Source organism: Carlito syrichta, unplaced genomic scaffold, assembly GCF_000164805.1.
Source record: "Carlito syrichta isolate Samal-C Ts95f unplaced genomic scaffold, Tarsius_syrichta-2.0.1 Scaffold315818, whole genome shotgun sequence".
Classification (NCBI taxonomy): Eukaryota; Metazoa; Chordata; class Mammalia; order Primates; family Tarsiidae; genus Carlito; species Carlito syrichta.
Genome location: NW_007259914.1, coordinates 760,271 through 786,524, shown reverse-complemented (window position 1 = coordinate 786,524; position 26,254 = coordinate 760,271). Strand labels below are relative to the sequence as shown.

The 26,254-nt window shown below is 40.3% G+C and overlaps 1 protein-coding gene across 1 annotated transcript; it reads left to right on the top strand.

Annotated features, from left to right (window-relative positions):
- Positions 1–534: 534 nt before the first annotated feature.
- LOC103275911 (translocation protein SEC63 homolog) lies at positions 535–16,864 on the top strand (the record flags this gene model as incomplete). Its single annotated transcript, XM_008073311.1, has 7 exons — positions 535–594; positions 780–953; positions 4,283–4,441; positions 6,533–6,634; positions 10,127–10,225; positions 14,112–14,216; positions 15,791–16,864. Coding segments are annotated over 7 exons (843 nt in total), but the record flags the coding sequence as incomplete, so codon positions are not given.
- Between the last annotated feature and the right edge of the window lie 9,390 nt (positions 16,865–26,254).

The following is a 26,254-nucleotide window of genomic DNA, read 5'->3' as shown; positions in this document are numbered from 1 at the left end:
CCTGGGCTCAGGCAATCCTTCTGCCTCAGTCTCCCGAGTAGCTGGGACTACAGGTGCATGCCACCATGCCCAGCTAATTTTTTGGTATTTGTAGAGACAGGGTCTAATTTTGTTGCTTAGACTGGTCTCAAATTCATGGATTTAAGTAATCCTCCTTGCCTTGGCCTCCCAAAGTACTGGATTGCAGGCATCAGACACTGTACCCTACCCAAAATGTTCATGTTTGATTGCTATTAGAATAAAAGTGAAATTGTAAACTATGAAATACTTTTACTTTATAATGAATTTATGTATCTTGTCACTGCATTTGTAAATTTAAGTAGACTGTACTTTTCAAAATATGTTCAAGACAGATGTGAGATACTGTATCTTCACACATTCATCAGCTAAGTAATTGCTAAATGTCTCCTCTCCTTTCTTCATTTGTAGCCAGTTTAAAAAAAAAACTTACTAAAATTGCATTTGGAAAGATTTCTTTGTCTGAAAAATAATTATAGATTGACAGGGTTTATGTTTTTCTTCTTGCTCCCCCAGGAAGTATTTGAAAAGGAGCAGTCCATCTGTGCTGCAGAGGAACAGCCCGCAGAAGATGGGGTAAGAACTCGATGATTTTTTTCTGGCAAAGGATGTTTTCTTTACTTCTCAGACTAATTTATATTACTATAGGAGATTAATTAAGTTTATGAAAACATTCAGTTTATCTATTTCCACCAAAAAATTACAATTTCCAAAAGAACCTTTTGCTGAAATTTTCTGAGTTTGTTGTGTGTGCTTTACAGCAGGGTGATACTAACAAGAACAGGGCAAAAGGAGGATGGCAACAGAAGAGTAAAGGACCCAAGAAAACAGCTAAATCAAAAAAAAAGAAACCTTTAAAAAAAAAGCCTGCACCTGTGCCATTACCACAGTCAAAGCAACAGAAACAGAAGCAAGCAAATGGAGTTGTCGGGAGTGTACGTTGGTGATCATATTGTTATTATCTTTAGTGAGGTGTAATGTGTACTGAAATGTTCAAATCATATGTACACAGCTTCTAAAGTCTTACATAGGTATGTCCTTATGGTACCAGATCAAGATAGAAACCCTTCCTGGCTCCCTGCCAAGCTCTCAGTTGCTGACCCCTCTGTCCACCTTCCCATTCTCCTGCCTCTTACTCTTCTCACTGTAATCACCATAACCTATGTAATCACCATAGGCTAGTTTCATCTGTTCTTAAATAAGTGGAATTATTTTATGTATGATTGCTTTCATTCAACATTATTTCTATGACATTATCCTGTATTGTTTGCAGCTCATTCTGTGTGTATGTGTGTTACACATATCTATCTCATTGTATGAATATACCACAATTTATTTTATGGATGTTGGACATTTGAGGTTGTTCATTATTTTTACCTCATATGACTAAAGTTGCTGTGCTTATTCTTGTACATGGCAGTTTGTGGAAATTCACTTTCCATTTAGCAGTGGCATTGCTGGCTCATGTAATGTGTATGTTTAACTCATTGCAAGAGCCTGTTTTCTCAAGTTGTATCATTTTATGCTCCCACCAGCAAAGTATGAGTTCATTTGTTCTACATTCTCACCAATACTTGATTTTACCAGTCTTTTATTTTTACCATTTGGTAGATCTGTAGTGGTGTTCCTTTGTAGGTTTTTATTTGTATTTACCGAACAACTGATGGGGTTCATATGCTTACTGGCTGTTTGGATTACTTTTCTGTTGGGTTGTTTGTCTTCTAACTGATGTGTAGGAGTCTCTTATATATTCTGGATATGAGTCCTTACATTTTTACTTTCTTAATGGTAACTTTTGATGGTTCTTAGTTTTAATGAGGTCCATTTCATCAGTCTTTTGTGACTGGTGCTTTTGTGTCTTGTTTAAGACATCTCTGCCTACCTCAAGGTCATGGAAGTGTTTTTCTGTTTTCTTCTAAAAGCATTATTATTTTACTTGTTATATTTAACTCTGACCTATATTGAATTCATTTTTGTGAATGGCACAAGGTAAGAGAAATGGACCATTTATTCCAGTACGATTTATTGAAAAGATCTTCTTTTTCTTCACTGAATTGTAGTAACATTTTGTCATAAAACAGGTGATACCATATATGATGTATAGGTCTGTTTGGGACTCTCTAGTCCATTTTTTTGATTATTTGTGTATTCTTGTGCCAATATCATACTATCTTAATTAATTGTTGTAACTTATTGTTGTCTTAAAATATGACGGTGTAAGCTCTCCAGCTCTTTATTTTACTAACTCAAAAGGATTAACACTTTCCAACTAAAAAGCTACTGAAATTCAGATTGGTATTCCGTTGAATCCATGATTTGATATGGGGAGAATTGACTTGTTAACCGGCTGGATCTTTTTATTCATGATTGTGGTTTATCTTCATCAATTTGGATCTTCCCTAATTTTTCTCAGCAATGTTTTGTAATTTCCAGGGTAGAGGTTCTAGCACATCTTTCACTAGATAAACTGCTGTATGTATTTGATGCTTTCTGGTGTTACTGTAAATGACAGTAAAAAAAAAATTTATTCTTTAATGTTTGTTGCTGGTATATAGAAATATAGTTGCTTTGAAAATACTGACCTTGTGTCAAGGAATCTTAACGGATTGACAATAATTCTAACCATTGGTAGATATTTTAGTAAAGATTTTCCACATACACAACCATGCCATCTGTGATAAAAGACTTTGTTGGTTAGAACTTTCAGTGTAATACTGACTAGGAGTGATGATGGTGGACACTCTTGTCTTCTCTTTGATCTTAGGAAGAAAGTGAACAATATTTTACCACTAAGTATGATGTTAGTTGTAGGGTTTATGTAGATATTCTGTATCAGGTTAAGGAAGTTCCTTTCTGTGTCTAGTTTACTAAGAATTTTTATCACGAGCAGGTATTGAATTTTATTCAGTGCTTTTTCTGTATCCATGCAGATGATTATTTTATTTTTTCTCCTTTTTGTCAATATGGTGAATTATGCTGATAGAGTTAAAAATTTAAGACCATCCTTGCATTCCTGGAATAAATCTCATTTGGTGATAAGTTAGTATCCTTTTAATATATTTATGTCTATTTGATAATATTTCCTTTGGAATCTTGCATCTGTTTTTATTATCTGTTTTTAATATTGGCATGTCATTCTCTATTTTTGTAATATCCTTATTAGGTTTAAGCAAATTAGGAAGTATTCTCTTTTTTTGCCTGGAAGAGTTTGTGTAAGCTCAGGCCTGTGTTTTTCTTCTTTGGAAGAATTCTCCAGGGAAACCATCTGGGCCTGGAACTTTAAAAGGATTTTCGTTGTGGAGTTTGTTTCTTTAATATACATATATTCTGTATTTTTTTAATGTTGATTTTAGTTTTTCAGTGAGTTTATCCATTTCCTCTAAGTTATTAACTTTGGCATAAAGTTATTCATAATTTCCTTTTAATGTCAGTCGAATCTAATATGGTCTCTTTTATTTCTAATACTTTATTGGTAATTTGTATTCTTTTTTTTTTTTTGAGTTGGAGTCTCACTCTATCACCCAGACTGGAGTGCAGTGGCCGCTCCCGGCCACCGCAGCCTCGACCTGCTGGGCTCCGGCGATCCTTCCGCCTCAGCCTTCCAAGTAGCTAGATATTCTCTTTTTTTTAAATTGAGCATTCTTGCTAGGAGTTTAATCAATTTTATTAATCTTTTGAAAGAGCCAACTTTGGTTTTGAGTTTCTCTTTTGTATAACTGCTTCCTCTTTTCTTGATTTCTAGTCTATTACTTACTTTTACTGTTTTCCATTTAATTTGCTATTCTTTTTCTTCTTGAAGTGAACTAGTAAGAATTTTGCTTTGGGATGTTGGCTTTCCTTAATATACCCTGTCAATTAAAGAAAGTGATCCTACATTTCCAAAGCAGTACTCTTCTATAAACTGCCCATTTTCCCTCCTCAAATAAACTATATTATATAATTGATATTTTTGAAAGCCGAACCATATTAGCCATTGTGGTAGTGTACTTTTTAAATAGAAATAAATACTTTTATTTTGCAAACTATGAAGGAGGAGTAAAATAGCTAACAGTAGACAAATAAGCCTTGTGTTATAAAGTTTTTCAGTCTGACTCTTACATCTTTATAAATAAAAATGTTTATAATTTTCTAAAATTCTGTATGCATAGTGAAATTATAATCTTGAGCCAGTTTAGTTATGCTGATAATTAGGTAGCTTCGGGGGCTCAGATTGGTATGCAGTCATGGAGATATTCAGAACTTTTGTGTTTGCTTTTCCTTTTAGGAAACTGCAGTAAAAGAAGAGGAAGAAGAAGTTTCTGACAAAGGCAGTGATTCTGAAGAAGAAGAAACCAATAGAGATTCCCAGAGTGAAAAAGATGATGGTAGTGACAGAGACTCTGATAGAGAGCAAGATGAAAAGCAAAACAAAGATGATGAAGCAGTAAGACTTCTAGGCTTACGTTGTGGGCATGACAGCTTGGGTGATGGTTTGGGTTTTGTTGTTATTGCTCATTTGTTTGCCTTCCTGTCTGTTTACTTGCCTTAAGCAATATCTGTATATTTTATAACTTTATTACTTTGTAAGAACATTTTTGAGAAGGGCGGTCAGAGTTAAAAAGAAAAATTGTTTCTAACAAGGATTAGAAATCCCCGTTTTCTTAAATTGATAGGTTGAGTAGAACCTGGGTTTGAGGTGAAGTCAGTTTGATCTTTTTAGGGAATTTCAGTGTGGGGAATGTCTCTGGAAATATGAGTAAGGAAAGATGTTTGTAAAACAAGTAGCAGGTGCTCGGAGGGCTTTCTCACAGGTTTTAGGGAATATTTACAGTAAAGAACTAGTACACTGGACCCTGATGTCAAGAGGCTGGGTAAGGAAAAAGTTATCATTTATAGAAGGCCATCTTGTTTCATGGGATGTTAAGAGATATTCGCTGTAATCAGAAGTGTCTGGATGCTGATGGTAACTACTTTGAGCACCTCTTGTAATTGCAGAAGTCAAACGTGACTGGCATTCATTCAGCTTATTGAGTATTACAATTTAATACCGTTTTTTCCTTTCTTACGATGTAAATACATTTTTTGGGCACCCTCTGTTGTATTAGAGATGGGGCATCTTTAAGGAATGTATTAGTATGGTGAGAGAATAGAAAAAAAATCTCATGACACTAAGTTGTACATGATTTATGGGAAGGTTATCAAGAAAATGTGGTTTGTAGTTGCTCACTACAAGTGTACTGTAAACCGATCTGCTGTTTTCTTTATTTTTGTTAGTGTTGTTCTTTTTGATGGGCCACTGATCTAAAAGTAACCCTTATGGCATGGCAGAGAGAAAGGGATCACCCCAGTAGCCTCTGGGCAAGAAGAGGGACCAAAAAGAGGAAGAGGTAGAGAGCAAAGGATGAAAATGTGAGGCAGCCCCGCACTGTCCTTGGGAATGGGGAAACACATAAGGGTGACTGTTAATGGTCTTAGCTGATTTTGTACTTGGAGAATTAAATTGATTGCCAGGAAACTAAAATCCATCAAAGATATTATTTCCCCAACCTCACTTGAGAAGGAATTATCGTATTCTGAGTATATTTGGGTTAGTAGAAGTGACTCTTAGGATTTTGATATGCTAAGTCTCTTCATATGACCAAAAATACATTCATTAAATCAACAAATAATTATTCATTATCTGTCACATCCTAAGGCTGTCTTAGAGAAAGTAATACAAAGCCAAATTTGAAACAGTTTCTGCTCTTAAATAACATGTAAGTTAGTGGGGCAGGCAGATTTGTAAATAGGTATTCCAGTACACACAAGATTCTATACATTGTACTCAAGGTGTATGAGGAGGTGGTGGTCATCACTTCAGTCCTGAGGTAGAAGGAAATTTGGGGGATGCTTTGCTCAGGAGTTCATACGTTAGACTTGAGCTGATCCTGAAAGAATAATGGGTAGGCAGAGAAAGGGAGAAGCAAAAACCCAAACAGGGTTGAGGAGGAGTGAACTAGTTTGTACGTTCAGAGAAGTGTAGGTGATTTGAAATGACTAGAATAAAAAACCCAAGGAGACAGGCCAGGGTGAGATCGTAGCCAGCTGTGTGTGTATGTTCATACTACAGGGGTTAGATTTGATACATAAAAATAGGTGTTGTGTAATTCCAGCACTTGGGAGGCTGAGGCGTGCGGATTGCATGAGCCCAGGAGTTTGAGAACAGCCTGGGCAACACAGCAAAACCTTGTCTCGAGAAAAAATTAAAAAATTAGCTGTACATGATGGCTATTTGGTGGGGCTGAAGTGGAAGGATTGCCTGAGCCCAGGAGGTTGAGGCTGTGGTGAGCCATGATCCTCATGATCATGCCACTGCACTCCAATTGGGGTGACAGGGTGAGACCTCATCTCAAAAAAAAGGCATTGTAAGTTTGTGGGACTGAATTTGTTCTAACCCTAAGTAGTTAATTAGCGTTGTCAGGAATAGTAGCTGCAGTCTCCTCAAAATGATCAGAAACATACTAGATTTCAAATATTTTAATTTTTTATTTACTAGGAATGGCAAGAATTGCAACAAAGTATACAGCGAAAGGAGCGAGCTCTGTTGGAAACCAAATCAAAGATAACACACCCTGTGTATAGTCTTTATTTTCCTGAGGTGAGTTGTACACAGGCTCCTGGGTTTCTTCAGTCGTTTTCTCCTCAGGTGTTTGTCAGTTGACTAATTTTCCTGTGGTGTAGACTAGCTCCAGTGTATGCTAAGTGTGGTCTGTTCTTGAGAGGCTGTATTTTAAAGGATATATTATAATATGAATGACACTCAGTGAATATGTTGTTTAAAAGGGGAATTGCTAGTTTTTTAGGTATTTCTGTGGCTTCCTATGCTTCTGTCTTTTCTGTCCCCAGACAACTCGGTGTTGTCCTTAGCAGTGCTTCCTTAGACAAATGCTTATCTTGTCTTTGACTACTTAACTAATTGTACCCCACATCTTTATAATAATAATTTTAAAAACCCTACAGAAGTCTGAAGAAGGCTTCATAACAACAACAACAAAAAAACTATTTGTGAATCTCTTACCCCTGCTGAGCTTTAAATATAATTTTAAAAATCTTCACACCCCCCCCCATCCTTTACTGGCCACATGGAGCCTCTTGACTTGCTCTTGTCCTGGTCTGTAGGAGTGGGTGGACCCGTGGCTGTGGAACCAGGTGTTCCACAGTTCAGTTAAGAGCTAGGCATGCCTGAGCCCCAGGCTCGGCATAGTCCCTTACAGTGCTGTTTTCCCTGTGTCTTGCTTTCTTTGTGGTTGCGGCCTGGTCAACTCCTGAGCTCCTTGGTAGCTTGTGTTGAGAGATTCCCTTGACATTTTGCATTTAGTGTGACTGTGTGGAGCAGAGGTCAAGAGCTGGTTCCCCTTGGTTCAGGGCAACTAGTCCACAGACTGCCTGACAGCTTTGCTGCAGAACCTTCTGCTCACCACCTGTGTTTGGCAGGTGATTTCATATGTAAATCTGCTTTATGTTCAAGAATGTCAATCCAGAGTTGCTGGAGACTGCTTAAGGCAAATTCCTAAATAATTTGGCTCTTCCGTAATAAATGAGTTCTCTGCACAGGCTGTTTTGACTTGAAGATAAGTCAGCCCAGGGTTTCGCCTTCACACACGTGCTGATCTTCTGGCATGACCTGGACTTTAGCCCATCTGTCAGGGGCATTTTGCCCATTGCAGAGGTAGCCTGCCAACAGCAAGCATCCTGAAAGCATGCAAATACGTTCCACTCCTTGGTTGGTTTAAAAAGTGCCACGGGGTGTTGGAAGCTGCATAGTTTGTACATAGCAGACTGTTTCGTTTTAGACCACACCTTGGCTAATAAGTGAAACATTCATTCACTCCCTTAGAACATTTTATCAGTGAAATGCCTTTTTCAGATTTTATCTGCATCTGCATGGTAAACATCTCAACCTGTCATGTATTAGATATAATTTATTTAGGATTCTCCTAATCTCTGTTTACCTTTCATGTACCTTTCCTAAGTGATCGAACTACCAAACTATCCACTTAGTAATAACTGACTTTCATGTCATTGGAACTCATTGTATAATGTTAAGATGGTTGGGAATTTCACGCAACAGAAAAACATTTTATTTAAAGCGCAGATAACTCACAGGACATCTGTCTCACTTTTAACATGTGCATCAAAGAGTTTAGGCACAGAAATCTAATTTTAATGAAACAACCTGGGAGAATAGAGGGGAAGGCATTTTCTCAGTGGCGGAGATGAAGAAGAAACACATGTTCTTGAACATATTTCTATGCTGCTTTTACTACCTACGTGTTGTGGTAATGTTGTTCTGACAAATGCCGAAATCACTTAACTAAAAGAGGTGTTGTACCTCATTTCACTATTAATCCTAACTGTCATTTATTGCACTCTACATGCTAGGCATTCTAACATGTTTTAGTAGTATTATCTCAGTTCATCTTGATAACATGGCCCAGAGATGGACATTGATTGTATAACAAAAGAAAAGAGATTTTAAGGAGGTGCATAAGGTAGGTCTTTGTGGTTTTAAAGCAGATATTGTCAAACTACAACCTGCAGGTCAAATCTGACTCCCTGCCTGTTCTTGTAAATTAGGCATTGTTTTCAACAAAGTTTTATTAGAACCACACTAATTGTTTTCATGCCTCAAGGACAGATTTCAGTAGCTGCAAGAGAAACTCTGTATGGCCCACAGGGCCCAGGCATTAATACTATCTGGCTTTGAGTCCATTATGTTTGTAGACACTGTGTGTATGCAAAACGCACAAAGACAAACATTATCTGTACAAGTAAGCTTACTGTGTTAGTCCTAACCCTTGTTATTTTTATTTATTTATTTTTTAATTGGAGACAGTGTCTCACTGTGTTGTTCAGGTTAGTCTTGAATTCCTAACCTCAAGTGATCTTCCTGCTTGGTCTCCCAAAGCGCTGGGATTACAGGCATGTCTGGCCCTTGGTTTAAGCAGAATTTAATTTTCTTGTGAGGTACTGCTCACATCATCATGCACTTGTGATTTATTTATTTATTAGGCTTATTAATGTTGCAGTGCTTTGTAGCCTAAGGTATTTAAACAGACAAGTTTTTAATTGAATTCAGAGTGGTATTATTAGAAAGATAATAAGCCACATTTTAATGTTATCCTTAAAATAAAATAGAGCAGCAGTTTTAGTTTAAAAACATTTTCTCAAACTTTCAATAAAATTATTTTTTTAACCATTTTGGACAGTTGAGAGTTTAGACTAGTCTAGTAGTATTTTAGTTAAATATTTTTTTTGTTTTTGTTTCTTTTGAGTCTGGGTCTCACTGTCACCCAGGCTGAAGTGCAATGGCATGATCATGGCTTACAGCAGCTTCGGTCTCCCAGGTTCAGGTGATCCTTCCACCTGAATGGCTGGGACTACAGATGTGCGTCAGCACGCCTGGCTAATTAAAAAAATTTTTTTGTAGAAATGAGATTTTGTTATGTTGCCCAGCTCTGGTCTCTAACTCCTTAGCTCAAGCAGTCCGCTGATCTTGGCCTCCCAAAGTGCTGAGATTACAGACGAGAGCCACTGCACCTAAATGAATATTTAGAACATCCTAGAGTTTATTTTAAGCTGCAAAACATTTATCTTTAAGCCGGTTTCGGTCGAAAGATTATCCTCTCTATCCAACTCTTAAACAAGTGCTACTAAACAGATGACCGAATAGTTGCTGATGTGTGCTGTAATCCAGCAGTGGTTGCTGTGCATACTTCAGACTGTTTAGCCTTCTAAATTAAAAAAGAAGATTTTCTGTCTCTTGTTCTGTCATTTCTTCCTGCTGTCATTGTGTGCATTCTGGTGACAGTTTCTTTACCTGGCTCTTCTGTTCCTAATCTTCTTGGAGTTCAACTAGAAATGCCACACTTATTAAAATAATATGTAGTGAAAGGTATAACTAGGCTCTTAGAATCTGAGATGCTCTTTTATAGCAGTGTAATTAACACTTATATTGTGCCAGGCACATTGTCAGTGCTGAAGGTGTAGCAATGAACAAAACAAGGATAGTGTCTCTAAAATAATTTAGGCCAAAATTGTGTTTCTCCAGTTCTTTATGATTATTTATGCTCTTTTTTTTTCTTTCCAGGAAAAACAAGAATGGTGGTGGCTTTATATTGCAGATAGAAAGGAGCAGACATTAATATCTATGCCATACCATGTGTGTACACTAAAAGATACAGAAGAGGTAATTATGCAACATTGTTCCAGTTTTTGTTCGCTTTTTGTGTCAGGGTCTCACTCTGTCGCCCTGGCTGGAATGTAGTGGCACGATCACAGCTCACTGCAGCCTTGACCTCCCAGGCTCAGGCAATTCTCCCACCGCAGCCTCCTGAGTACCTGGAACTACGGGCATGTGCCACCATGCTCAGCTAAGTTTTTTTGATTTTTGTACAGAGACAAGGTCTTGGTATGTTGCCTAGGCTGGTCTTGAACTCCTGGGCTCAAGCATTCATCCCCCTTCAGCCTCCCAAAGTGCTGGGTTCATAAGCATGAGCCACTTTGCCTGGCCTATTTCACTTTTTAACAATATATGGCATCTTACATTATGCTGCTTCATAAAATCATTTTTTAAGAAAACAGTTTATTATATTTGGCTTATTGTATTCTATTTGTTGTGACCTATTTTATAATTGTTTTCTGATGTCTTTGAGGGTGAGTTCTTTGGAAATTTATAAATACTTGCCGAAGGTAGGCATCATAGTCAGTCTTTTAAAAACTTGTCTTCAACTTGTTTTTGTGAACTTTTACTATTAGTGTCTAAGGACATATGCCTTTCCTCTTCCTCTACAGAATTTAGTGAAATTTATGAGTTTTGTTCTTATTGGATGTGTGCTTAATATATCTTTTGGTTTTCAAAAAAATCTTAAGAACTGCCATGTGCGGTGGCTCATGCCTGTAATCCTAGCACTTTGGGAGGTGGAGGCGACAGAATTGCCTTAACCCGGGGATCAAGAACAGCCCGGGCAACTTGGCAAGGCCTCATCTCTACAATAAATTAAAAATTAGCCAGGCATGGTAGTGCACGCCTATAGTTCCAGCTACTTGGAAGGCTGAGGCGGAAGGATCTCTGGAGCCCAGCAGGTCAATGCTGAGGTGGCCGTGAGCATGCACTGCACTGTCTGCCTGGGCGACAGACTGAGACTATATTTGATTGTCATGCTACTTTAGTTCAGAATACTATTTCTTTTAAAAATATTTTCTAAAAAGATTATCCTTTTTCTTTCTTTCTTTTTTTTTATTTGAGTCAGATACCTGCTGGGCTCAGGTGTCCTTCTACCCAGGCCAGGCACGGTGGCTCATGCCTATAATCCCAGCACTTTGGGGGGCCGAGGTGAGAGGATTGCCTGAGCTCACAGGTTTGAGATCAGCCCGGGCAACTTGGCAAGACCTCATCTCTACAGTAAATTCAAAAATTAGCCGGGTGTGGTGGCGCATGCATGTAGTTTCAGCATGCTATTTGGAATGCTGAGGTGGAAGGATCACCTGAACCCAGTAGGTTGAAGCCGCAGTGGCCGTGAGCATGCCATTGCACTCCAACCTGGGTGACAGAGTGAGACTCCAACTCAAAAAAAAAAAAGCAGTATTGTATGACTAGGAAGAAGACCCTTATTCTTATGAGGTACATGTCAAGTATTCACGGTTGTCATATCAGAATGTCTGCAAGTACCTCAATTGGTTCAGAAAGAGGAAATACACACATATAAGTGTTTTTTGTGTGTACACACACAGTAACAGAAGAAACATAAAAAAGACAAAATGTAAACACCTACTAAATGCAGCTAAGGGTCTATAGAGGTTTCATGATATTGTGCTTACAACATTTCTACAGGTTTTAAACTTATTAAAATATATATAATTATATAAAATGTAAGGCCAAGGGAAAAATAACACTGAGACGCTGTTTTGCACCTCTTGAATAAGCAATGAAATTGGAAACATCAGACACGCTGAGGAGCAATGTGCATACTTAGATATTCATTCATTCTCTCTTTGGAGAAAAATTTTAAAGTATTTTCTAAGAAGATTATCCTTTTTCTTTTTCTTTTTTTTTTTTTAGTGAGACCTGCTGGGCTCAGGTGTCCTTCTGCCTCAGCCTTTCAAGTAGGAACTACAGGTGTGCGCCACCACACCTGGCTGATGTTTTTATTTATTGTAGAGACAAAGTCTTGCAGTGTTGCCCAGGCTGGTCTCGAACCCCTGGACTCAGGCAACCCCCTCGCTTCTGCCTCCCAACGTGCTGGGATTACAGACGTGAGCCACTGCACCTGGCCTTTTTCTTTTCTTTTTTTTTGAGTTGGAGTCCCATTCCTTTGCCCAGACTGGAGTGCAGTGGCACATACACTCATGGCTACCCCAGTGTCGACCTGCTGGGCTCTGGTGATCCTTCCGCCTCAGCCATCCAAGTAGCCAGAACTACAGGTGTGTGCTATCACACCCGGCGAATTTTTGACTTATTGTAGAGACAAGGTCTCGCCAGGTTGCCCAGGCTGGTCTTGAATCTGTGGGCTCAGGTAGTACGCTCGCCTCGGCCTCCCAAAGTGCTGGGATTACAGACTGAGCCACCGAGCCTGGCCCTTTTTCTTTTTTAACTCATTCATGCTCTCGACTTTTTTTAACAGAAAAGGCAAGGTGTTTTGGAGACTATCACTGTGAGTTTGTCTCACTGTCACTCATCCTATTCCTCTTAAATAGTTTATCTGGCAAACCCACTGCATTAGTGATGAATGTCGCAGTGCTTCTCGCCAGGGGTATGTCACATCAGCGTGCCCTGTGTTGCTGATGTTAAGCTCGCTCATTTAGCCAAGGCTTTTCTCTGTTGTAAAGATATTTTCTCTCCCCACAGCCTGTGGAGTGGCGTTTTGGCCCTGTGTGAATGTCCTGTTCGCCAACAGTGTTTTACCTAATCATTTTAGCATATATTGATGATTCTTATCCGAGTCAGTTTTAATGTGTTCATTGTATTCAGTGTAGTTTTCATTTCTATTTCTATTAAGGATGAAACTGAATGCCTTCAGTGCGTTTGAGTCATATTTTTACGTTTGTCTGTCTGTGACCATTGTTCATTTTTGTTGCGTCTTTTAAATTGGTTTGGGATTTTTTTTAATGTTAAGAAATCCACCCTTTATGATATGTCTGCAAATATTTCTTCCCAGTTTGTTTTGTTATTATGGTTGTTTAAAAAGCAGAAATAGAAATGTCTATTTGTTCATCTGTTTTCTTAACTTTTTTGTGGTGTGATTTAGAAAGTTTTCTTTTACAGTTTCTAGTTTTGTGTTATCATTAGAAAGGGTAAACTAAGATTATTCCCTTGTGATTTTTTTTCAAAAATTTTTTTTCTGGCATGTTTTGGTAGATAATCTTGGCTATAAAATCTGAATTTTGCCCCCTTTCCTACCCTGGAGAGGTGAATCTCCTCTCTTGCTCGCATGCTCTCTTGCTCTCTCAGTCTCTGTCTCACTCTCGCTTTCTCTCATTTACTTTCTGAATAAATTTTGTTTGAAAACTTTAGAGTATTCAAATGCCATTTTAAAAAATTTATTCTTCCTTTGTCCAAGTGGACTTGAAATGTATAAGAGTTTGTTACTGTTTGTAACAAACAGTTTATGATTTTGCTTTGTTTTGTTCTGGGGAGGTGAGGTGGGGTTGGGGTCATGGTGGAGGCCAGGGGAGGGGCTGGTTTATGATTTGATGGGAAAGAAAATATCTTCCTGACCTTTTAAGGCATTTAGCATTTATTCTAGAAGTATGAAAATTTGGCAAGAATTCTCTCCTGTTTTGTTTATGTATACTTTTATACCCTACCTAATTTCTTTAAGTTATCAAGATGATAATCAATATAGAATTTGGTTGCTTAAATATGCTTAATTGAACTGTGGAGATACATATTAACCCTATTGTGTGTGTAGTATATATGTGGTAACAAACATTACATGTTTTTTGTTACTGTTTGTTAGGACTTCTGTATAATATGAGTAAACACTTGGCTATTAAATACTCTGGTATAGGAATTTTAGGAGTGAGTTGTTTCCTCCTCAAAATACAGATTTTTAAGTGCTGGTTTTATCTTCTAGGTAGAACTGAAGTTCCCTGCACCAGGCAAGCCTGGAAATTATCAGTATACTGTATTTCTGAGATCAGACTCTTATATGGGTTTGGATCAGATTAAACCACTGAAGGTAAGAATGGTAACTTCAATAAATAATCATGGTTTTCTGTTTGAGTGAGCATTTAATATACCTGGAAAGTATTTCTAGTTTTGAAATGTAGAGTAATGAAAGAAAAAAAGTCATCTCCTACTTTACCTTTGATACACTTTGGTAGACTACTCTTTCAGTAATAAACTTAAGTTGTTGAGTTTGATTTTAAGCAGTATAACAACTTGGAATCTTGAATTTAAATTACTTTCTTGGTACATTTTAATATGCTGTAACTATATTAGGGCCTCAGTAAATGGATTACTTTCTTTAGAAGAGCACATATATTGGCCGGGCTCAGTGGCTCAGCCTGTAATCCCAGCACTTTGGGAGGCCGAGGTGAGTGGATTGCCTGAGCTTGCGGGTTCGAGACCCACCCAGACAACTTGGTAAGACCTCATCTCTACAATAAATAAAAAATTAGCTGGGCATGGTAGCACACGCCTGTAGTTCTAGCTACTTGGAAGGCTGAGGCAGAAGGATCACTAGAGCCCAGCAGGTCGAAGCTACAGTGACTGGGAGTGTGCCATTGCACTCCAGTCTGGGTGACAGAGTGAGACTCCAACTCAAAAAAAAAAAGAAGAAGAAGAGCACATATATTTTTACTTTATATTTTATTGAAATGTTTATTAGTTTCTGAAACTAATTTTGTATCATCTTAGAGCATATACTTTTTGTAAGTGCCATATGAAGCACACTCCCATCTTTGTTTACGTTGCACTTGAGCTTTTTATAAAAGCATTCTGCTGTATTAGAGAGATGGTGCTAAAAGTCTTGTTGCATTGTAAAAAAAAAAAGGCAAGCCTCTCTTTGTCCATGCCGGTTTCACATTCTTTTCTTGGCTATAGAATTTTATTTCACAAGTCTGGAGGATGTAAGATATCTCTGGAGTTTTTATTCCTTCAGTAGAAGACTTCCGTTACGATCTCACTGAGTGTTCTTGCTCAAGAATCACAATTATGAGCCAGGCTCAGTGGCTCAGCCTGTAATCCCGCACCTTTGGGAGGCTGAGGTGAGTGGATTGACTGAGCCCGCGGGTTTGAGACCCGCCTAGGCAGCAAGACCTCATCTCTACAATAAATCAAAAAATCAGCTGGGTGTGGCAGCGCACACCTGTAGTTCCGGCTACTTGGAAGGCTGAGGTGGAAGGATCGCCGGAGCCCAGCAGGTCGAGGCTGCAGTGGCCGGGAGCGGCCACTGCACTCCAGTCTGGGCGACAGAGTGAGACTCCAACTCAAAAAAAAGAAAAAGAAAAAAGAATCACAATTATGAATTCTTTGTGCCACAGAAATACATTCATAAGTAGTACAGCTTATATAAAATCAAAATATGAAACTGTATTAGAAATTTAGCTAAATTTACATGTTAGTAGATTTACTTGTTTTATTTCTGGGATGAAGTGTCTATTCGAAATGAATGTGGTAAATTTAGAGTTGCGTCCATAAGAATGTATTTATTTATGATGGTGTGATCAAAGAAAACCTTTTGTTTACCAGATATTTCTTCTCTTATTTCTCCCAAAATTTCTGATGTCTACATTTAATTCCTCTTTTTAGTTGGAGGTTCATGAGGCTAAGCCTGTGCCAGAAAATCACCCACAGTGGGATACAGCAATAGAAGGCGATGAAGACCAGGAGGACAGTGAGGGATTTGAAGACAGCTTTGAAGAAGAAGAGGAGGAAGAGGAAGATGATGACTAAGCAGTACTATAAACGGACCATGGTGTTGGCATATATTTGCAAATTTTTGCTGTTCTGGAAGTGTATAATAAAACAGACAGTACAGAACTGATGTTGAGGGAGGTGTTAGTTTCTTTACTCTAGAAATGGGTGCATAATACAACTAGGCAGTGGCGGTGCCTTGGTACAATCTGAAGAACGCTTAAGGCTTATTGAAGCCTTTCAAGTATGGGATGGTGCATTTGTTTCATCTGCAAATGATAATAAATCCTTTGTTATTATAACTGTCCAGAAGTGTGGGCTATGTATTATCTGATCAATTTATGGTCCCAGTAAAAGTACATGAAAAACAATTTATAAATGAGCGACTTTTCTTTGTTCAGCTTTAGTTTTAGTAAATGTTAAAGTGATAAACACTGCAAATATGTTTTAGGTAAATATTTGGTCAAGTTTATACTCTCTTGATAAGCTCTGTTACTCATTTATCGACATTTTTCAGAGATGTAAGACCATCACGGCTTCAGTCATAGATTTAAACCTTTTATTTTTACCTACCGTGGTCATAAGTTGGCATTTTCTCACATTCCACATGGTATAGAGGGCTACATTTCAGAATTTTCCTTTTTTTTAATTGCCCAGTGTTACCAGACAGATTATAAAAATGGCTTTTAGTGACTTAAAACATTTTAAAGCGATCAATGCAGGATCTAATTCTTTTAATGAACTGTAGGTCTAAAAGTGATGGTGGGACCATATGTTCTCTGATGTTGGTGGCTTATGTATTAAAGCTTTTTCAAAAGTTTCACTATAAAAGCTGAACTACATTCTTAGCTCTTAATCTACCTGACTTTGTCAGAAACCTTTTAAGGAAAGTAAGTATAACATGCAAAGGAGGTTTTTTTGTATTCATTTTGGACTCCTGTCAATAAAATAGAAGTTTGACTCGTTCTACATTTTCAGTGGTGTGTGTGTTTTTACTACCAGAGAAGGAACATAAGTAGGGCAATCCATTCTTTTATTTTTCAACTAAAATTTGATAATATTGTACATTACTGCTGAAGTGACTATTGTTTCTTGATGCCATAGAAAAACCCAGGAGTGAGAGGATTCCCCCTCATATGTACAACTGGAATGATAGTGCTTGTACAGAGTAGAAATGTGTACAGGATGAATCATTGAGGTAAGGGGAATACCTTTATGACTAGATATAGAGGAAGCATAATTCTGTAGAATTCGAGGAATGATTGTCATTGTCCTTTCCTATCAGCATCTCTGTAGGCCAAAGTACTGTTGGAGTATTAATTTGTGACTTTGTTTCCTTAAAAGGTTGCCAATTTCAGTCCAGATTTACCACTGGTACTTTGTTACTGCAGTAATTGGAAATAAAATTTGAAAATGAACAAAAACGTGAATTTGGGGTAGGTTCTAAATTTTGGATGTAGTATTTCCTATCAGATGATCAGAGCAGACTTATTTCTCTGGAACCTTGGTTGCCAGTTTAGTGAGACCCTTGGCAAGCAGGAGCCTGTGCCACTGGGGATTTGTTTCATTTTATAAGTAAGAGGACAGGTTTAATTTTCAAACCAGGGTTTGCTGCGAAGCACCAGAGTCTGAGGTGGCTACAGATCACCTAAGTGTGTGGCAGGGGGTGAGCCAGCTGGTGTCAAGTGAGAGGAGAGATTAGAGAAAACTTTTGTGTGGCCTTCAGTCAGGGAAAGTGGGCAAGGAGACACAACAATGTAAATAGTATACACATTTCCTAGTGTTCTTGAAAGGCACTTTTCAAGAAAAGTGTCTTTTGTAGTGGCTATTTGCCTTAAAGAGGCTTTGTAAGTTCATTTGGGTAACTGGCTTCTTTCTGGTCTTAAGACTCTGGAAAGGATGATATCACAACCTAGTAACTCACCACAGTGCTTAAAAAACAGTGTCACCTCAGCATTAGAAAACGCCACCATTCTGTTTTCCTTTGCCCTTGGTGTGATGTGTATATGCTTAACAACCAAATAAAATAGATGTTCCCTGATGAACACTTGCGGTAACCTTGTTACATACTGCAACAGTGAAAGAACTGGGCCTCTGGTTCATGGTTCTCTTTCTCCAGCAAGTTGCTGAACTCCACATCCCTTCTTTCTCCCTTTGTGATGAGATAATTTAACCTACTTTGCGTTTAGTCTAATGGAAATTTAAGTGGAGTTTCCATAATCTTCCTATCAAGAAACAGGGACGTTTTGTCAGCAGTTGAGTAGACAGTGTGTATATACAAAATGATATTGGTTATTTATGAAATGAAGTTACTTAAGTTGAATAAGATTTTTATCTCTAAATTGATTAAAACAAAATATAGCCTTCCATGAGGAGATTTTGTTATTGTGAATTTCAGCATTATAAAGCTTGAGGCCCTGATGTATTTTCCTTGTGGACATCTCAATCTGAAAGCCATTCGGATGTTCATCTCCTTTTAAATTTTTGGGTTTTTTTGTTTTTTTGAGTTGGAGTCTCACTCCATCACCCAGACTGTAGTGCAGTGGCACGCTTCCAGCCACTGCAGCCTCGACCTGCTGGGCTCCATGATCCTTCCGCCTCAGCCTTCCAAGTAGCCGGAACTACAGGCGTGCGCTACCACCCGGCTAATTTTTGATTTATTGTAGAGATGAGGTCTCGCCAAGTTGCCCGGGCGGGTCTCGAGCCCATGGGCTCAGGCAGTCCACTCACCTCGGCCTCCCAAAGCACTGGGATTACAGACTGAGCCACCGAGCCCGGCCTCCTTTTAAATTTTTATGAATATGTCTTCTTTGTGAAGAGCGGAACTGTGTACTTTGCTTCTCCAGGCTTGCCCTGGGGGTGGAGAGGGCTGGGCCTGTCCAGCTGTCCTGGTAGTTCCACCATATAGTGGAAAGCCCAGGCCCTGCCCTGGTAGAAGCCGATGGGGCTTGGAGGTCAAGAAACTGAAGGAGAAATCGGGAGAGAGGGACTCATGAGGGTCTCTGGGTGCGTTATTGACCACAAGGTTATTCAACTACTTGCTTCAGCCAATTCAGACCATCTATTGGAGTGTTCATTATAACAATTCTTATTTTAAATCTAATTCAGCACTGAAATGATTTTTGGGCGGGTGTTTGTCATTCATCAAATTTACTCTGTTTTTATGTGATTAATTACAGGAGGTATCAAGGTTAAAAAAATGTGCTTTAAGAACTTGCTGGTAGATAAGTGGCAATCCACTTTAATCCATTTACCTTGGCCATTTTTTGGAATGCCAGTTTTTTCTTAAATCTTTCCACTGTAGGCAGAGGAATTATTCTTTTAGGAACTAGCTATTTAATTTGTTGCCTTTTTAAAAAAAAATAGGCAAATCTTCATTTTTTTATTTTAGATTTTTTTTAAAAGCCTCCCCCCCCAAATATTCTGATGCAACTCATAAAATTCCCTCTGTAGTCTGCCTTAAAGTGGAATAACTATCAGTGAACCATACCATAACATTTCATCAGCTTGTAGTGATTAGTCCAAGTATGTCTCAAGATGTTAGCACCAAGCATCTTCATCTGTTTAAACTTGATGCTAGGGCTATTTTGCAAAACTTAAAAGTGTGATCTTGTACATTTTTCTGTAACCTGAGCTAAAAACCCAAATAACAACAATCATTGACATGCTTTAGGGCTGTTTCAGGTAGGGATGTATACATCCCAGGGGTATGGAATTGATCGATCCATTGAGAGTGTGAAAGTGATTATTTGTATTTAATCTCATCCTTTTAAATTTCTATTTTTGTGTGTTTTATAATGTACATAATATATTGTACAATTGTACACTTATATAATTTATAAATAAATAACTACATTTATTGGTGCAGTATATATTTTTTCTTATTTGGGTGCACGACCATGACATTTGGGCATCACTGCTTTGTGGTACTGAGAGGGTGACATTTAAGCTGGGCTGAAGGTTTGGGCCTTTGGCATTCACCCCTGGAGATCATAAAGTGATACACTCTGGAGCTGAAGGGTGGGCTTTTCCTCTCTCCAGCCCTACTGTAGTCCCCAAGAGCAAAGTGATACTTTTTTGGTGTGGTGCTGAGTAGAGGAGAGTTCCAAACAACTGTTGTCTATGAAATGTGAGTAGCACAGGTGAGGTGGGGCAGAAATGCTGGGGCTGGTGTGCTAGGAATTTGGGCAAAGGCGATGACAGTCTGTTAGTGGTCCTGGCAATCAGTGGCTGCTACAAATCAAAGGTGAGCAGGGAAAGGACTGGCCACTCTCTTTTCAGCACTAGCTTGTTCAGTATTCGCCTATCAGCCAGAGTACACGGAAGGAACTGTGTCCCTCTTACCTATCGGAACACCTGAGGTTTACACTTGAAAATCTGGATGATGGCAGTAGTTGGACACGACTTAGGCATGAACAGATTCCATAAAGAGTAACCTCGAGCTGCTGCTCTGTTTTCCTGCCTTGTTCCGGTAGAGGGCGTTAGGGTTATAATTTTCTTTAACAAAGAATGGTTTAGTTTGTGTTTAGTTTCTTTCAAGATTAAAGAAACACTTTGTAATTTACTGCTGTCTGCACCTTCTAGGCTTACCTTCTTCGCCTTTAATCTTTGTATTCCTTCCTAACCTTTGTCTTTCTTGCACATGTCCTTTAATACATTGAATTTGCTTGTAGGTTTTGTGACTGAAAACATCTCTTTGCAACAAACTCCAGAAGACAACCATACTTATTTATTGTGCTAGAATTGCATTAGATTGTGTACTTGAGAGATGTAAGCGTCAGGACACAGACATTCTTTAACTCTACAAAATGGAAATTTCTTCCATGGTTGGTGTCAACCATGATGGAGGGTCTGAAATTTTCCTGAGCAAGCTAACAAGTTAACCTGCTAGTGCCCTGGGCACAGGAAGGAGGTGGGGGATTCCCAGGTAGAGGAATAGCCAACAGGATGACCCGCTTGTCTTCTGTCTGTTCTAGTCTGCCAGGTTCCGTGAAGGCGACGTGTAGTTATGCAGGCAGTGGGTTCGTGTCACAGCTGAGAAACTCCAAGCTTGGGAGACTGCATCTTATAAAGGGTCTGCCGCAAACCTGGCCATCTTCACCATCCTGGGCAGCAAACAGACCTGCCCTCTTTCTTGAAGGGGGACACTCTGATGCTGTTCTCTGTGTCCATCTCAAACAGACAAACAAAACCCCCAAACAAAACCCACACCCTTACCTTCCAAACTGAACATTTGTCTCTAAGAGAGCCTGGATCCTTGTAGAATAGTTGCTATTCTTTTTCCAAATATGCTGCCCAAGCCCAGGAAGTCATTAGACCTTCTTTGGTTGAAGTAACAGGAATCTGAAATATTCTGAACAGTCTTACTGGTACCCAGGTATCCTCTGAGGAAAGATTTTGTGTGTGTGTATTTAATTACAAAGAGTCATTTAGAGATGATGCAAGGAATAAGGAGGGTGATCAAACTTGATTAAAAAAATAAGGAATGTGACTAAAATTCAGTGAGAGACTTTAGAAGTCCTGCTCATTAAACCAGGCCTGAGGACCCCCAAGGTGGCATCCAGCAGCATCACTGAGATGACGCCAGTCTCCCTGGTCTCCATGCGTTAGCCTGTGTCTGTGTCTTTGTTCAGCGAGTCTGCTTGCTTTATAATCTGCAGGCTTCTTATTTCTTGATTCTCTGCCACATTCTTGGGCTTCAGTCACTGTCTATGCTCTATGTCCCGTGGTAAATTCCTCCAAAAGCTTACTGTTCCTCTTCTTGACATGACAACACCTATTCGAGGAAGAGAAGGGGGCGAGCCAGGAGAGGTGGGCCAAATTGAAAGGCGGCAAGGCAGCCCTTTCAAGAGTCTCAGAGTCGCTGCTGTCCCCAGCCAGCTCCTGCCTCACAACGCTACAGTCACTCTCTTTCCCACGATCCCAAGGAGAGTTCGCCCCACCTACCCACCCCTGCTCACAAAACGCTGATCTGAGTCTATTGTCATGGAAATTATAAGGATTAATGTGATTATCAGCAAAGTGCTTTTGAGAAGGAGAGATGAAACTATGTTATGATCCACAGCATTATTTCTTTATACACTGAAAACCCCCACATCTTTCAAGTCTGTTGACTTAATGACAGGGTATCTCACTAAGTGTCAGGAGTGACACTTCGGGAACAGCACGTTTTAGATGAAGTTTAAGTTTGGTAATAAGAAGACTGAGTTTTGAGTAGGATTTTGAATGTTTCAGTATGCTAAAAGGTATTCTTTTTAGAGTAAGAAAAGAACATCGTTAAGAAAAAGGCCTTCTTCCACCTCACTCAGTATGATTTCTAAAATTTCCTTGCACTTGGTAGTGGGGTCCTTCTAACCTGATAGAATGGAGTTCCAGAAATGACTGCAAGGCCCTTCCTTCTAAACCCCTCCACAGCCTCTTATAGGCAAAGCTGGAACATAGGGTTGGAAACAAAACCCCTGCAGCTTTAGTTTTGGAGTTCCCTCCATCGGCAACACTGTCACGGGAAGTTAATGAAAGCATGTGTGTAAGTGCTGAGCACTTATGGGGTACCCTTTCTGCAGCAGTGATTTGGAGCAAATTGCACTCCCTGTCGTGCTTACAGAGGGTCAGACGTTGATATGAGGGAGGGACGGGAAAACGAAGACCCAGAGAAGAGAAGTGACTTGGCACAGCCAGTGAACTGGAGCTGGAACTCAGGCATCTTTCCCTACAGGGTGCTGCACCCCATTCGACTACCCTCATTCTCCATCTTCCCATTTAGGGAGGCCAGCAAGGAAGCCAACACACATGCACAGCCCTCAATAAGGTGGAAGCTGGCAGGGTCAGGTCTAGCATGACCACCCGCTGTATCACAGCTTCCCATCGTCACTAAAAGTCTCGGACAGTGCGCCTGTGGTTATACTTGAGTGAGATCCTCCTCTCCATCTCAGAGCTCCCAGGCTGTGTTAAAATGAGATCCTATTGCCATCCTCAAATGCCATCTAGATATGTGGGATTTGAGGATGACTGAATCCATGTGAGCAAAAGGATGGAGGGACCTTTAAGATCCTTCTCAATCTAAGAATCGAGTGTTACAGTTCTAGGTAATTGTCTTGAGGGAAGCAATACGTCCTCCGTCTATCTTGAGCATGATTACCTTGAGGTAGGGCAGGACCTGAACCCCTAGGTTTCTGATCCTTGACCTTAGGAGGCCAAGGTGGTGGCATAGACTGCCCAGTTTGGCTTCCTTGCTATGTATTCTCTATCCTGTGTAGGGACAGTAGCCTTCATTTCACCTGCTTAACCAAAGCTTCCTATAGCAGTGGTCCCCATCCTTTTTGGCATCAGGGACTGGTTTTGTGAAAGACAGTTTTTCCACAGACTGGAGTGGGGAGAATATGCAGTAAAACCTCACTGCTAATGTTAATCTGTATTGGCAGTCTCTTCCCAGCGCTAGCATGACTGCCTCAGCTCTACCTCAGATCACCAGGCATTAGATTCTCATAAGGAACATGTGCAATTCATAATAGGGTTTGCACTCCTATGAGAATCTAACGCCCACACTGATCTGACAGGAGGCAGAGCTCAGGTGGTAATGCAAGCACCTGGGAGAGGCTGTAAATACAGATGGAGCTTTGCTCACTCACCTACCACTTACCTCCTGCTGTGTGACCCAGTTCCTTAATAGGCCATGGACTGGCACCAGTCTGTGGCCCAGGAACTGGGGACCCCTGCTCTAAAGGATCTGCTTAAGATTCTAATTTTAAGCCTTAGCAGCCTTCTTACTGGGCCAAGTATTTGTTTCTTGGAGAATTTCTTTGATTGCGCTTTATTACTTTTTATATCAGGAAGGAGGCCTCAAGCTGAGGGAAAGTGAGGACAACTGTCCTGTGAAGAATGGAATTCTAGAAATGACTGCTAGGCTTCAATTCAAGCACTCTCAAATTTCTTCTTATAGACCCTCTTTGCTGCCATCTGTTACTAAAATGCACCCCAACATCGAATAAGATCAAAGCACTGTGGAGTTTTCTGGGACACTGCTGACAGGCCGCCTGAATCTCAAGCATTAGCCTCTTTTTCCCACTAGTGTGGGCACTCCAAAAGTCACTGAAGTCTGACTCACTGTGGCACACACTTACTGAACTGAAATTTGAGCAGGTATTTTGAACCAGCAGAATAAACGTTTGAAGGTTAGATTCCTCACGCTGCTGCTAGTAAGCTTTTCCATCTGAGCCTCTAATGTGTGTGCATGTGTATATCCAGTGAAAGAGTTGGTAAACAAGGACCCTGCCACAGTGACTTCTTGGGTTTCACCTCTGGAGAGAGGAGCTTGCTGGAAAGTGCTCCTACCCTAGGAGCAGAGAGGGGATTTGCTTCAAAAAGCACCCCGCTCCTTGCCCAGTGGTCTGGGTAGAGCTTGCTGCTTCCTGCATGGGTTAGGCACTATAGCACAGTGACCCAGCTGGCATCGTGGAAATTTCTCCAGCCTGCTGTGTTCAAGTCACCCAGCACCTCTGAAGCTGAAATTCCTGAGCCCTGGGAGCCAGCTCATCTCTGCTGCTGAGCAACTAAGGCGGATACAGAGGGGGGGGGGCGGGGGCAGGGTGAGCCTGCGGGACTGGTGAACTCCTGTGTCCACACTTGCAAATCAACCGTGGCAAATTTCGGGATTCTTAGTAAAAAAAACTGATGGTCTTTCTTTAAACATAGAGAACTATTTACAGATATCCTTTTCGCTGTAAGACCATAGACCCACTCCAGCATGGCTCTGGGTATCTGCTTAGGGCGGAAATATCCACCATCTTTGACCTTCTTATTTGGCCCATCTTCAGACACAGCTCGTCAACACAAACACAGCATCCCAGTTTCCTCCTCCAAACATTTTTTTTTAATATCAGAGTCTTAACTTTGTCGCCCAGGCTGGAGTACAGTGGCACGCTCACGGCTACCACACCCTCGACCTGCTGGGCTCAGGTGATCCTTCCACTTCAGCCTTCCAAGTAGCTGGAACTACCCAGCTAATTTTTTGATTTATTGTAGAGATGTGGTCTCGCCATGTTACCCAGGCTGGTCTCGAACCTCTGGACTCAGGCAATCCTCTTGCCTCTGTCTCCCAAAGTGCTGGGATTACAGGCGTGAGTCACTGTGCCCTGCACATTTTTATTTTTTTATTTTTTATTTTATTTATTTTATATTTTATTTTTTATTTTTTGAGTTGGAGTCTCACTGTCACCCAGACTGGAGTGCAGTGGCCGCTCCCGGCCACTGCATCCTCGACCTGCTGGGTTCCGGCGATCCTTCCGCCTCAGCCTTCCAAGTAGCCGGAATTACAGGCATGCGCTACCAAGCCCGGCTGATTTTTTCTGATTTATTAGTAGAGATGAGGTCTCGCTGCCCAGGCAGGTCTCGAACCTGCGGGCTTAGGCAATCCACTCACCTCAGCCTCCCAAAGGTGCGGGATTACAGGCTGAGCCACTGAGCCCAGCTACATTTTTATTTTTTAAGAGAGACAGATTCTTGCTCTATTGCCCAGGCTGGAGTACAGTGGCATGATCTTAGCTCACTGCAACCTCGAACTGGGCTCCAGTGATCCTCCTGCCTCAGCCTTCCAAAGTACTGGGATTATAGGTGCATGCCACCATGTCCAGTTCAAACTACTTTTGAAACAAGTTCCTCAGGAATAAAGTCACTTCTGCAGTGCATAGCCTGAACTTAGAGTCTCCAAACCAGATATTCTGTCCTTGGAGACCAAGGGGCCAGTAGCAGGAAAGAAGTGCCCTAGGAAGGTGAGGATCACTTATATTTGTTCCTTAGCACTTTGCAGAGCATTTTCAAACACGTATCTCATTTGGCCTCCCCAGAAGTTCTGTGAAACGGGATGGATGAGAAGTTATCACCATTCTGGAAATGCCAACCCTGAAAGATCAAGAGACACAGACAGGGTGACATGCTGTTGGATGCCAGAGCTGAGGCTGGAATGTGGGGCTCCCAAATTCTGCAGTTCTAGGTGGTTGGGATATAAAGAAAACAGGAAAAAGTGGATAAAGATCCTGACCATACATTCTAGAAGGGGGAGAGGGTAACAAACATACTGGATAAGTAATTTGAATGTTACATTGAAGGTGATAAGTGCTATAGAGAAATGAAAAAGTAGAGAAAAATGACGAAGGGGCAGGTTTCAATTTTCACAGTCAGGACAGGTCTCCTCTTGAAGCTGACAACTGACCCAAGACTTGGAGTGAGGAAGTTAACCATGCAAATACTGGGGGGAAGAATATTGCAGACAGTAAAGCCACCACACAGCCTCTGAGGTGGGGCGGCCTTGTGTGTGTGGACAGAAAGGAGGCCAGAGGCTGGAGCAGAGGGACAAGGGAGGAA